The following is a 14,731-nucleotide window of genomic DNA, read 5'->3' as shown; positions in this document are numbered from 1 at the left end:
GACACAGTGAGAGAGGGAACACAAGCAGGGGGAGTGGGAGAGGGAGAAGCAGGAGAGGGAGAAGCAGGCTTCCTGCAGAGCAGGGAGCCCGACGCGGGGCTTGATCCCAGGACCCTGGGATCATGACCTGAGCCAAAGGCAGACGCTTAACGACTGAGCCACCCAGGCGCCCCAGGAGATCAGTTTTTTAAATGGCAGCACCTCAGAAACATCTTTTTTCTAAAACAGGCCTTCTGATTATTTCCTATATTCCCCACTGCTTATTCCTGTCGAATCACTTACAGTAATTCCTACTTTTTACTTTCTCTGTTTACTGTCTGTCTTTGAGCAACAGGAGGATCTCAAAGAACCATGTACCCATTGGACTTAACACCATCGCTGGCATCGACCGGGTCATCAATACTGTTTTAATGTACAGCTCTCAACAACCTTCTTCTCTGTCGCCAAAGCAAAAAAATTAACGCGAAACTTAGCTATCTTATTTCAAACACACTATTTTCAGGACTCTTAGTGTTTACTTATTTGTAATCAATGCATATTTTCTGAGAAGTGAAGTTTTCTCTACTAAAACTCTTTCATTATACAATTGGCAGCATGGTAAAAAAAAAAAAAGAGAGAGAGAATACAAACAAATTCACCTAAAAAACTAATTCTATCCTTCATTAGCTATGGCCTTGTGGAAAAAAAAAACTCACATCTTAGTCAAGTACTTCATACTCCTCACCATGGCTCAAGAGATGAAGAGAAGCCTTACGCTCTTCCTATAAAAGTGCGGGGGGGAGAGAAGGGGAGCAGCTGCTGCCTGAGCAGTAAGTCTCAAATGAAATAATGTACATGGAAGTGTTTTGTTAAAACTGTAAAAGAGCATATCCGAGGCCAATAAGCCCATGCTGATTTAGCTGTTCTCGTAAAGGCTTTCCTTCCCAGCTAGAGCATAGAGCACTACCCATTTTAGCATTATCTTAAATGTATGATTCTCCCTGTGACACCTAGACTGGGATGTTCTACCCTCTCTCCCTTTTTTCCTTCTTTCTCTTCCCACAGACAAGTAAAATCTAAGATCATCAAGAGTCAAGCATACAGGGGCGCCTGGGTGGCTCAGCTGGTTAAACCGCTGCCTTCAGCTCAGGTCATGATTCCAGAGTCCCAGGATCGAGCCCCGCATTGGGCTCCCTGCTCATGCAGGAAGCCTGCTTCTCCCTCTGCCTGCCACTCCCCCTGCTTGTGCTCTTTCTCTCTCTCTTAAATAAAATCTTAAAAAAAAAAAAAAAAAAGAGTCAAGCATATAAAGGTCCTAAAAACTGGGCTCTCCTAAATATATTATATGAGGACAAAAATTTTAAAACACCATTGTGCTTTCATAAAGGTAATCACATTTCAGAGAAACTAAAATTAATAACATCTTGGAACAAGTTCAAAATGCCAAATCCCCAACTGCTCTCAGCCTAGGCCTAGCAAGTCAGACAAGTACCTGACAGCAATTAGGAGGGACAATGACACCACTCTACCACAAATCACCACTCCTACCTGGGCCCTCATCCAAGGTGGTAGTTCATTGGCTTCTGTGTCTAGCCTTCTAGACCCATTTCTTGGCCTCAATGGACCAAGGAAAAAATTTAGGAAGTCCCAAGTAATAAACTGAACTGATAAATTGATAACACAGTTCCAAAATTTCCTTGACCAGGGCAATACATTACCTCTCTGCCTACACTCCGTCTAGCTTTACACTTTCACAAGTTCAGGTACTGAGGTTCTTTTGGCATCTGTGAAGCACTTGGTTGACTTCCAATTTCCCCTGCCTTTGCCAGAAAACTGCTAAACTTCCAAAAAGTGCTCCTTGAGTTGTCCAACATTCCCAGACTCCCATCTTATGGCTGGAGGAGTCCTTACTAATTTTAGATTCAAGGATGCCTTCTGTGAGCAATTAGCTATTCAGAGTCTCCACCCCCATCCTGCTTAGACACCCAACATCACTAACGCCAAGAAAACAAATATAGCTATCAACAGAGTCCAAGAAAGGCAGTCAAAACCAAGGCTGAAGCACCACTTTGCAACTTTAATAAATAGGCTGGAGACCCTTCCAAAGGAAATGTTCATCTTGCCCCTACAGAGTTGCAAGAGACAGCAGAAGACAACAGAGAGCGATACCCAGACAGGTAGGGCTGGAGCAAGGGAGGCTGAGGGGATGGAGAACAGGGACAGAGGGACAAACAGAGACATCTTAGGAAAGAGCAACTCTGAAGGTGAATTTCTCCCGCTGTGATTTTCAAGAGTATGAGGTGCTCCTAAGCTTTAAGAAAGCATTTTAAAGCAAACAAAATGACATTTCAACAGTAAGTGTGGCTCAGTCCTGATTCTTAAGCGCCCCCCCCCCAGTCTCTGTTCAGATCTTCTTTTAAGAACCTTAAAATCACCAACCGCACCCCTCCGCTCCCGACTTTTCACACATCTTCTCAGCCTTTCTCCCAGTACAGGGCAGCCAGGCGCCCAGCTACTGGATGCAAAGAGAGAAAGGAGCTTGCGAGCTTTGGGGCATGTGAAGTGCGGCCCCTTACCTTCAGCAACACCACATCCACGGTCCTGTCCACCTTGGAGATGTCACACAAGCTGTACCGTCTCTTGTGCCGTTCATACATCTTTGTTCCAACGGCGCCCCCCAAGTCCACCGTTCCAAATTTCTCACGCTGAACTGGAGATCACTGCCCTCCCTAACTCCTCTCTCTATAAAACCCTCAAAAGGTCCAAAATTGATTAAAAAGAAACCAAGTGGAATCCAAGTCCTTGAACGGATGGAAGGCTTTCTGGCAAGTTGAGAGCACTGTAATTCATACTATAAACAGTAAGTGCCTCCTGATCCTATACTTTATGCAGATCTTGAGTGAAAGAGAAGCACACAGCGTTTCCATCACTGGCAACAACTGCAGTAGAAAAATTAAGAAGGAACCAGCTAAGCATAATGGCTGACGCATGTGGGGGAAAAACCCAAAGCAGGCAATAAAAATCCAGTATGCACTTTGTCAGGAAAAGCAAAAGACAGAAAAAGGTAAGACAACGCTATTTCAAAGGGATGGCATGAAAACATTCTCATTCTCTCATTAATTTCTGTTCTTGCTTACAAATACAAAACAAAACAAAACAAAACAAAAAAGACAAGGAGGGTAAATTTTTCCTTTACAGAAAAAACAAAAACAAAAACCAGCAGAAGCTTGGAGATTCTGTTCAAAGTCGAGTCTTCGGAGTCAGGCTCTTGCTCACCAGGCAGGAGGGCTTGGTTCTGATTTCAGTTGAAAATCTCTAATGACAGCAGAGGAAAAGGCGAAAAGAAAGACCACTCCTCCTGCTCTACTCCCTCCTCCCTTCTTGGGCGCTGGCCCTTCCCTGCCCCAGCCCCCCTTCCCCTCAGGAACGTCACTACTTGCCCTTTGAGCTCCTCACCAGCAGCCTTGGAGGTTTGAAAACCTAATTGCAGTGGGAACATGATTCATCCACAGACGGAGAAGAGAAAAACAAGGCTTCCTTTTCCAACCCACTTCCTCCTCCTCCTCCTCCTCACTGTCCCCTATGAAAAAGGCTCTGTCAGGCATTGCAAGATGCAACTCGAATGCTTTGATGTTGGAGCAGTACGATAATAAAGGGGGAGGATGTCATCCTAAACATCATGAGCAAGTACAACATACTCATCCATTCCACGAAGTACAGAAAATTGAAACTACCCAAGGCGCACACTGCAGCTCCCTGCCAAATGCAAACCAATGATTTAATATGAGAAAAATGTCAGCCAAGTATTTCAGGGCTATGTCTCTAGGATCCAGAAGTGGCTACAAAAGTGCCTGATATGGTTGAAAAATCATCAAGAGTTCATCTTTTTGTTTTTTTGTGTGTGTGGGGGGGAAGGGGGTGAGTGGGGAGAAAGGGAGTGAGTGAAGGAAGGGGCTTTACAGACAATTAAAGAGAAAAGGAGTAGAATGAATGGGTGCATGTGTCAATACTTCTGAGTGAGGAGGGTCACCTACACTGGGACTGCTTCGCCCCCCCCCCCTTCAGGGCTTTCAAGCACACTGGCTAAGCCTTGTGGCTCTGTCACTTCATTCTTGCCGAGAGCCCCCCCCAGCTCCGCCCTGTGCCACAGCCTCTGAGCGGCCTACTCCAGAATTCATCCTCTTCAGACACCCTCTCAACTTTGTTCGTAAGTGATGGGGTGGGGGGGGGACTGAAGGAAACAAAAAGGGAAAAAGAGCGGAGAGAGGAAAAGAATAAGATCTTGTCCTTCTAGGAGCATTAGGCTGCCACCATTTTCCTCAAGGGGCTAGGGGAGCCCTTAGCCAGACCTGAAGAGTGTGAATGAGGGGGTTCAGATACCACAGGGGAGAGGAAGAAAAGAGATTTAGTACTTAAATTTCTGTCAGTATTGCAAACAGAGTTGGTGACAAGGTTTCTCAGGAGTTTTATAAAAGGGGTGTAGAAGATCTGATGAGTCACCATTTCCTCAGTCCAGGCGTTCACATTGCTAACCAGCCAAAGGAGGGAAATGCAGCAAACCCTATGAGAAAGCGAGCGTTTTCCTCACCTATTACTACACTGTAGCCCTAGCCGTGCCCAACGCAGAGCCCGGATCCCCACCCCTCCCTATGTCATCCAAGGCAGGTGGACCGCCTCCCCCTCCCCGCATGCCCCCGGTGAGCCCTGGCTCTGTGATGTTACCAACACGAACAGTGAAACAGATGTTGCTTTTCACTAGAGTGAGGATGGAAAACAGTAGAAACATGATGATTAGAGAGAGATTAAAAAGTTGTAAATAAAGTTCTTGCTCAGACTTCCCAAAAGGGTGGGAACCTGACCAGGACTTACTTTGAGACTCTGTGGTCCAGAGCACAAATCGGAAGACCCTTTAGGCTTTAGGGTATGGGGAAATGGTTGGTTTTATCAGCTTTTCTGTAGGAACTTTCATCAGGCTGTAATTTAGAAACCCCCTCCTCTCCATATGAACACAAGGCTGGCTCCCCTCTGCCCTCCTCATGGTTTATCCCTCCTGCCACTCCCTCTGTTTTAATTAGAAGCAAATGTTTCCTGCTTCCAAGGTTCCCAGGCATCTCTCAAGGGATCGGAGATGCTTTAGTCACCATATAGCCTTCCTATTCCCAACCTCGTCCTAAGTACTTACTGACTTAAATGCAGATAATCTATATTGCTTTAACAGATACTTTGTGCCTTGAGTGAAGGCAAACAAGTAACAAGGTCTCTGTCCTCAAGACGTTTACATAAAGAGAAACCGGTTTCAAAATAATGTAATTGTCCGAAATGTTTTGAGACCTACAGACGAACCTTTTTATTTCTGACCATCTGCTGACTGTGCCAGAGGCTGGAAATCTAGGTTTCCTACTCCTTCTGCACACATAAACCTACTACAAAGATTTGGAATTGTCCTTCCGTCTTCTGTTCCTTCTTGTAGAATAAACGCTTTGGGTAGGGAACAAATACTCGGGGCGGGGAGGGAGTGTCTGTTTTGCTGTCCCCTCTGGATCTGTTCAGCACTTTCCACAGAAGACAGAATCCGCAGTCCTGTGCTTGGGCTGCTGAGCTGACAATTCCAAGTTTTTATCAAAAACATCTGGAACCACTGAACAGTTATTCAGTTAGGAGTTTGAAACACAGCAACCAATCATTTTATATCCAGACCAGAGCCGAGAGCTACGAATTTTTGTTTTGAGAAAATTCTCCCTTTTCTTTAATTTTGGGAACTTGTAGTAAAATAGGTCTATTACTGACTCTTACCATAGTAGTTATTTACAAGATTAATCGTATCTCCCTTCTGTGTCCTCCATCCCACTCTCTATCCTCAAAAGGAGTCCCAAATTCTTCAACAGAAGCAACCAGTGCTTTTACTCTGTTCATACCACAGGCCCAATGTATGTTCTTAAAGATTCCAGAAAATGAAGTAGAAAAATATTTTATGCATTTTAAGTCAACTACAGCACTTCTGTTCACAAATTAAACTTTCCCTTGACTTATTTAATTACAAGATCTAACACCTTATCCAAATTATTTAAGCAATTCTTATGGGTCAGCTCTATTCAGCTCCTTTTGTTTAGTTAGGGCAGAACCCAGTCTCAAGGCCCCACAGTCAAATTTCTGAATTAGGACACGACCTAGTGGGGATGCTAAGACCCAAACAGAACACAAAAGCCAGTAAGCACTGTGGGGAGGTGCAGGGGGGTGGGTCGGGGTGGGGGGGGTCTACTTCTAAATATTTTTCCTATAACCCCAAAGTGAACACAAAGCAGCAGCATGAGAATGGGCACTGGCTAACTGACCCCTCCCAATGATCAATTCAGTCTCTGCAGGAACACAAGGTACCAGGGTGAAAAATCAAGGGTTTTTTCTATTCCTAGGTGTGCCTCTGTCTCACTGAGCAATGTGGGATGATGACTTGGGACTCTCTGGACCTAGGTTTCCAGAACTGAAAAATGACGGGGTGGGCACGAGAGGAAGTTCCTTCTTGACTGGACATGGTCAGCGTGAGACTAAGAAATCTTTATCACCTGCCATATATAGCTCATAGGATGTGGGCAGACGCAGAGAAGAAAGAAAAATTGAGAAATTCTCTCAAAATCGGCTGTAGAAAACGTGTATTCTTGTGTCACTGTTTTCCTCCGCCACTCTTCACATGAAATCAGAAAGAAGGAAAGGTCTACCACAGTTAATTTTCATTTATCTGTGATTTCATTAACTTAAAAATAGTGAGTCACCCAGAGTTACCCGTTTGTTGGTGGCAAAATTTACTAGAATACAGATAAAACACTTTACCTCCACTTGGGCAATTCTCGTCTGCTTGGAATAACAGACTCCTTCATGTATGACAGTTGATTAATTGAGACGAGAAAGAAGGAAATTCTTTACAATGGCTGCAAGAGCACGATTTCCATTTGGGATTTCCTTTTTAATTTCAACTGAGGTGTTTGATCCAGGAGAGGGAGGCCTACTGTCCTCGCTCCCAGGCACTTCTCTTTCAGATTTGGAGGTTCCAAGGTGAAAAAGGCAACGAAGAAGGTGAAGAGGAAGGCCTGGCGGGCAGCCCACCAGCAGTTCTTTTTCATTTGGCCTGAGCGGTAACAAAGCTGCTCGTCTGCTTTAACCCCTTACTGCCTTCGCAAGAAGAAACCTGAAGGCCATTTAGCTGGTAGCAGCAAATTATTTGACCACAACTAACAATGGCAAAAGAAATTAAGATGGAAGAATACAAGAAAAGTAACAAAAAGCCTTAAAAATGTCTCTGCACAAACTTTTGCTCCTCCTGGGAAACAGGTCTCAACAGGAACAAGTCCACAAATGCTGAATTTTACTAAAACTGCCAACAGCTTGGTAAAATAAAAGGAGTGGGGAGAAAGAGAGACGGCAGAATTGTAATTTCGGACAGCAAGGTAGTGACAGGATGGCTGCTTCTGGGGCAGGACTGATTAACAACAATGTGTACTGAGTACTTGTTATTTGCCAGGTGCTTCCCACATGCACAATCTCATTGATTCCTCCTCAAAAGCTAGCATGTTAGCACCCACTTTGCAGCTGAGCAAGAAGCGCACTCAGAATACCTCTTGTGTAAGGTCAGGTCATACAGCTAACAACATGAGCCTCTCTCAAACTCAATTCTGTAAATCTTCTTTCCTTTCATTACGCATCTTATCTTGCCTTGAGTAATCCCCCAAAGTTAAAGAAAGAAAACTACTGTTGAGAAAATGTAAGTTAAAATTTGAGGAAAGAAAACTTAGAATTTGTTACTCATTTCAATTATTTTCATATCTGATTTTACACAAATGCCAAAGGATTGAAAAATTTTTTTTCAATAAAAATGACAAATCGTTCCTAATTTTAGAAAGTACAGGTAGAAAGTGTATCATCACATTAAACAGACTCGACTTTGTCAACATTTTAATACTGAACATTTCCTTTTTTTTTTTTTTAACAGCTTCTCCCTCTAGTAATACATTATAAAAATCAGAATGAACGCGGGCGCCTGGGTGGCTCAGTTGGTTAAGCGACTGCCTTCAGCTCAGGTCATGATCCCAGGGTCCTGGGATCGAGCCCCGCATCGGGCTCCCTGCTCAGCGGGGAGCCTGCTTCTCCCTCTCCCACTCCCGCTGCTTGTGTTCCCTCTCTCACTGTGTCTTTCTCTGTCAAATAAATAAATAAAATCTTTAAAAAAAAAAAAAAAATCAGAATGAACGCATCCAACACAGAGACTTTAGCCTGAACACTGACGCCTGAGAGCTAGGTCTTCCTCAGAATGAACCGGTCTACTAATCCTAGTTTTTCTCCTTGGGACAAATATTATGTTGAGGCAGCATTTTAAATATTTGAAGATACCCACCACGACTCACCGCCCTCCTCAGAGCTTCTCCCCTGGATCACAGTTCCCACAACTGCTGGCTGGCTGATGGCTCTCGCATACCCTGGGGTGATCAAGATCAAACTGACGTCTTAACAGGAATACCACCCTATTACAAGGATGAAACGCCTCTGATTAAATAAGCTCACTTCCTGTCCCTTTTTTGTTGGACTCAAAATAGGTCTTCTCCATACTCTATAAACGTTCCATACCTTGTGATTTTATGTAAGAACCCACTTTACATCTTTCCCTTCTATATTCTCATTATCACTTTAGCCTAAAACAGCATCTTGAATCTAGATTCTGTCACTGAAATAACAGCTGTCACTCCAAACCTTGTGTCATCAATAAAGCTGAAGAGCAAGGCTAACAATGGAGGCCCAGGGGCGCCTGGGTGGCTCAGTCGGTTAAGTGTCTGCCTTCAGCTCAGGTCACGATCCCAGGGTCCTGGGATCAAGCCCCACATCGGGCTCCCTGCTCAGCGGAGAGCCTGCTTCTCCCTCTCCCTCTACCTGCCGCTCTGCCTACTTGTGCTATCTGTCAAATAAATAAAATAAAATCTTTAAAAACAAACAAACAAAAAAATAATGGAGGCCCAGAGATACCCCAAAGCCTCCCCTGGAAGGACGGCGATGCACCAACCAGCACTCCTGATAAAGGGCTAGTCCATCAGCTATAAAGCCAACTGAACCTCCAGTCCCATTTCTTCATCTTCTTTACTATGTGGAACAATCTGTAACATTTCTTGCTGAAATCAATACATACTAGATGGCTGGCATTCTCCTGTTCAGCCCGTCTAGTGACCCTATCAAAAGAACTGAGACACCGCCCATGCAGCATACGGTTTGATAATCATCTCTGTGTGCTCATGCACTATATTTGAAACCAGATCCCAAAGACAGTCATATCTGATCAACTATAAATCATATTCACTGTTATTTCTGAATGTTCTGGCAACATTTATTTTTAGCATGATCATTATGACTACATCACATAAGACAGTACAGCACTGACAAAAAACAAAACCTACTCTGATTTTTTCCCTCATAATGGTGTAAGAACTACTTCTCACATGCAGAAATCTTACCAACTTCATAATCCTACAACTGCAAACTTTTAGTTGAGCAAAGTAATTATAATAGCACCTCTTTTTCCCCCCAAAGCATTAAGAGTAAAAAGGAAATGCACCCTCCCCACATGTTCTTATTCTTCAACACACTAACTATACTATTAAAGAGTCATTCAAATAACACTTCTGCTATTTCCCCTGCCCAAATAGTTGGTATATGCATTTACAACCACAAGGTTCAGACTAAATTTTGGTCATAACCTCTATTTCTAGACCTTGAAAAATATTTTTTAAGTTATCACTTAAGTGATTTTTTTTTAAAAGATTTACTTATTTGGGGGGGAGGAGGGAGGGACAGAGGGAGAGGGAGAGAGAAACTCTAAGCAGACTCCATACTGAGTGTGCAGTGCAACATGGGGCTCGATCTCACGACCCTGAGATCATGACCTGAACCAAAATCAAGAGTCAGATGCTTAACCAACTGCACCACCCAGGCACCCCCACCACTTAAATGATTTTTAAGCAACTTTATTGAGATATAATTGACATACGATAGATGGCACCTATTTAAGTATACCAAAGATTTTGTATTTTTAAGTAGAATTTTCAAATTTTTCCAAAGAATGTGGCTTTAAGATACATTAGTATTTTAAAAACATGGAATGCTCAGAATGCTAAAAATGGCAAATTTAGTATCAGTAGCAACCTGAACAACCAAGAAATTTCACAAGGAAAATTCATAATGTTGTCGTGATCGTATACTACAATCCTCAACAAGCTTTTCAGGAAGTGAAGCGGGTCAGACAGACATTTACTCAACCCCCATGCTGGGCACTGAAGGTCCAGCAGCAAACAAGGCATGAAGAAGTTACGATAGTGGGCGAGAAGTGTTTGAACAGAGGAGTAGGGTACTCTGTCTCTTGGAGAACATCTGCCTGGAGATGGAAACGCTCCACGGGCCAGCACAGGCCTGCTGCGGCGACGCTGACTAACCAGAGGCCCGACAGAGGAGCAGGGACTAACTAGGTGAGAGGAGCGTGCGCAGCACTGCAGGGAGCCCCAGGACGGAGAGCTTCGGAGGCATTCTGGGGAGAGGTTCTGGCAGAGGATCGGGTGAGAAGGCCCAGAGGCAAGAAAGAGCAAGTGGCAAAGGACGAGGCCTGAGGAGCAGAAAAAGGCCAGCTCCCCATGAACACGCTACTCATATTGAGAAGTCTGAACCACTGCAACAAGAAAAAGCCACTGAAGGGTTGTTAGCTAGGGAAAGGCACGATCAGTTCTGCACTTCAAAAATACCATTTTTCTAGAGCATGCTCAATAGACAGGAGGGAGAAGATGAGAGGCAGGGAGAGGGGTCACAAAGCTGTAACGGACAGTGGATGAGAGTGGAGGGGAGGTCTGGAGGTATTTATCTTTGACAGGCACTGGGGGTGGGAGGGGTGAGGTAGAAAGCAGTGTTGTTTGACTGGGATTCTGCCCTGGGCAACCAGATAAACAGTGGAATGGAGCACCAGGAGGTGGCAGGAAGGGATCAGATGATCAGTCGGTTTTAGACGCAGGGAATCCAAGGATCTCAGAGACATCCAAGCACAGCGCTGGTAAGCAGGCGAGCGTGTGCGTCTAGAGCCCAGGAGAATGGCTGGGATTGGACATTCAGATTTGGGAATCAACACACAGATGGGACATCAGGGACGCTAAAAGAAGGAAATATCTCATAGAACAGTAAACAATGTCAAGTGTTGTAAAAATGTCAAGCAAGTAAGAGATTTGGATTTTGCTAACGTTTTGTGGACTGGTAGGGGCAGTTCTGAGGTAGCAGAGTGATGAGAGCTGGATTTAAATATTCTACCATTTCACAAGGAAACATTTAGGCTCTGTCTGTATGCTCAACTTTTCCTAGCTGCCTCTTAAGATATTTTTCCTATTAGAGAAAGCATCTTAATGAATCCTTCCATAATGGTTCCTATAGGATTGCTAACCTGGTAATAAATATTTTAGATTGTAAAAAACTTTCTGAGAAATGAAGCATTAACAGAGAAAAAGAACCATCAACACAAAGTGAGTTTTACACAACATGTATGCCTGTTCTTTTGCGTACTTTCAATTCTTTCCAAGAGATTCTGTCATAGAGACCAGAACAGAACACCTGAGCGCATACACTGCTATCTTGGTTAGGAATATGGACAAGGGCTTCATAACAGCTAGAGAAGGGAAGCAGGGTGGATAGTGTTTTGGCAAGGAAATGGAAAAAGAAGAGAACAGTCAACAAGTAAGAAACTCCCTTTCCATATGAACATCTATGGAAATAAGAACAAACCTCATTCTATAAAACAAAGACAATGAGATCAAGGGAAACAACACTGACATTTACTGACCAGAATTTCCTAATGGGATTTTGTCCTCACTAGCATGTCACGGCCAGTTAGTAGTGAACTAGCGAGTTATTAACAAAATTCATTTATCCCTTCAACAAATATTTAAATGCCTGCTTTAGTTCTGGTGCTCTGCAAGGTGTTATGAGCTATAAAGATGGATGAGACATTCCTGGGACCTCAAGGAAGGGGCAACAGCATGAAATACAAACACGAGACCACATGGGTAGTACAAATGAAATGCAGAACTCCACCAAAGGAATGAGGGTCTCTGGCTGAACTGATTAGGCAGAAAAATTCCATGAAGGTGGGCGTAGCCTTTAAAGAGTGTGAATGGGGTACAGATGTTGATGAGTAGCAGGTATGACGGAGGACTAGCCAAACTGTCTAGTCACATGCGTCAAATCCTTTAGGGGAGTGCTAGAACATTAGCCTGGGAAAGCATTAACCACCTAGATTATAAAAGCATATGATGTCATGCCAAAAAGTACAGACTCTATTCAGAGGCAAGTGGGAGCCAGCAAGGGCTTTGGAGCAGAGAAGCCATATGGCTTGTGCTGTAATTCAGGAGGACACTACAAGTGTCTTTGGCCTCATCAAGCCTAATCTCCCTCGTCTGGATGTCATACCACTCCATGGTCTCATCCAGTCTCATTCGCTACTATTCCCCAAGATAGGTACCCAGCTGATCTCTTAAGGACCACAATCAGGACTTGGTTCTTCCTACCTCAACACCCCTGGCCCTTAGGAACAGTTGTGGCTTACAGAATTTTCTACCTCATCACTCCACCTTAGCCAAAATCCACCCTTTAAATCCCATTTTCCTAATTAGGGAATCTCTCTGCCTATTCTAACCTACCTTAAAACTCTATCCTTTGAACTTCGATAGTCCTCAACTCGGATGCACTCACTTTCCAGCATTCTGCCCTGCACCATTCCTTGATGCTTACTTTGACTCTAAGTAGATGGGGAGCTCCTCAAAGGCCAAAGGCACTTCTTCAGTTTCTCCTGTGGAATGCTAAAAAGGGCACCAGACACCCAAAGGCTGGATGACTGATTATGTACTCATTTAGTACCACAGTCCTAATCCTCAGACTTTTCCAATGGCTGACCAGATTCAGTTATTGAACAACAAGAGAACAAGTTTTTGTCAGTGTTAACATACAGAGAAGGTGGTTAGTCTAAAAGAGTTTTCGGATTTAAAGGATAAAAGCCCTGGTCAGACATGAAAACTTAATGTTCAAAGTAACCATACCCTTAGGAAAATTTTGTATCCCACATAAAATGCAAATGTATTACTTTAGGAAATTACTCAACTTACTCTTATTTTTCACTTCACGGCAAAAAGAATAGTCCTAATACAGTCACTCAGTCAGACAAGCCAAGAAGTGATTCAACTTCCCATGGAAGACTTCCCTCATCCCTCCAGGCACACACACACCACCATACAGTCATGCCTTCCAAAAAAATATAGATGTATAACTTGCTCTTTTTATCATCTGTCCAAAAGACAAAACAAAGGGAAGAGAGAAAAATCCTTCAAGAAAAAAAAAAAAAATCCCCTACTTTCTAACACGACTGCCAGGTCAGTTTTGCCATTTGCTCATTCCCAAAAGAATAAATCTGGTTTTGCTCATTTAGAGACTACTATTTGGAGCTTGTATTTGATAATTTTATTCAACTAGAACAGGTATTTTGACGTTTGCACATTTTCAAGGAAGGATAACATAACTGTTTACCTCAGATGAAATTGTGAGAATTTGTGTCGGACGAAATGTTAGCACAAAAATATGTTTTGGGGTGGGGGTGGGGGAATGGCCCTTTACTGAAATCCACACAGGCCGAGATGTCCCCTACAGTACACGCCAGAAGTGAAGGGGCGGCCGACTGGCTAGTGACGCTCCACACGACGGTCAAGAGCAACCTGCAGCTAGACTGTCTCGGGCACGCTTTATGACCTTTCTGTTCCTTGGTTTCTCACCTGTAAAATGGGGGCAAAACCCATCAGGACAAAGCATCAAAGAAAAATGTCGCTATGAGGAATAAATGAATTGATACATGTAAAGTATGTTGTAAGTGCCTTTGGCATGAGTACTGTTAGTTGCTGTAATATTTTATTATCATAAATACATTTTTGCCTTATTTACAAAGAAAGAAAAGAAAAGCAAAGAAAGAAACAAAAGAAAAGGAAAGAAAGAAAAGGAAAGGAAGAAAGAAAAGGAAAGAAGGAAAGAAAAGTAAAGAAAGAAAGAAAAGGAAAAAGAAAAGGAAAGAAGGAAAGAAAGAAAAGTAAAGAAAGAAAGAAAAGGAAAAAGAAAAGGAAAGAAAAAGAAAGAAAGAAAGAAAGAAAGAAAGAAAGAAAGAAAAGGAAAGAAAGAAAAAGAAAGAAAGAAAAGGAAAGAAAGAAAAGGAAAGAAAAAGAAAGAAAGAAAAGGAAAGAAAGAAAAGGAAAGAAAAAGAAAGAAAGAAAGGAAAGGAAAGAAAGGAAGGAAGGAAGAAAAGGAAAGAAAAGAAAGAAAAGGAAGGAAAGAAAGAAAAGAAAGGAAAAAAGGAAAGAAAGAAAGAAAGAAAAAGAAAAGGAAAGAAAGGAAGGAAGGAAAGAAAAAGAAAAGGAAAGAAAGAAAGAAAGAGAAAGAAGGAAAGAAAGAAAGAAAGGAAAGGAAAGAAAGAAAGAAAAGGTAAGAAAGAAAGGAAGGAAAGAAGGAAAGAAGGGAAGGGAAGGGAAGGGAAGGGAAGGAAAGGAAGAAAGAAAAGGAAAGAAAGAAAGAAAAGGAAAAAGAAAGAGAGAAAAAGAAAAGGAGAGAGAAAGGAAAGGAAAGGAAGAAAGAAAGAAAAGGAAAGGAAAGGAAAGAAAGAAAAGGGAAGGAAGAAAGAAAGAAAAGGAAAGAAAGGAAGAAAAGGGAAGAAAAG

At 42.9% G+C, this 14,731-nt stretch overlaps 1 protein-coding gene across 17 annotated transcripts in view; it reads right to left on the bottom strand.

Annotated features, from left to right (window-relative positions):
* Positions 1–14,731, bottom strand: part of AKAP13 (A-kinase anchoring protein 13) — a 320,846-nt gene that overhangs the window by 112,985 nt on the left and 193,130 nt on the right. The window contains exon 1 of one of the 17 annotated variants that reach the window (XM_035024088.1): positions 2,556–2,636. The exons of the other annotated variants lie outside the window; for them this stretch is intronic. Within the exon in view, the coding sequence (XP_034879979.1) occupies positions 2,556–2,636 (81 nt within the window). Of the gene's footprint in view, positions 1–2,555; positions 2,637–14,731 lie in introns of those variants that run through there. 17 annotated transcript variants of the gene reach the window in all.

The sequence above is a fragment of the Mirounga leonina genome, unplaced genomic scaffold (assembly GCF_011800145.1).
Source record: "Mirounga leonina isolate KUSES-001 unplaced genomic scaffold, KU_Mleo_1.0 Mir_178, whole genome shotgun sequence".
Taxonomy (NCBI): Eukaryota; Metazoa; Chordata; class Mammalia; order Carnivora; family Phocidae; genus Mirounga; species Mirounga leonina.
This window is presented reverse-complemented; position numbering and strand designations above follow the sequence as displayed.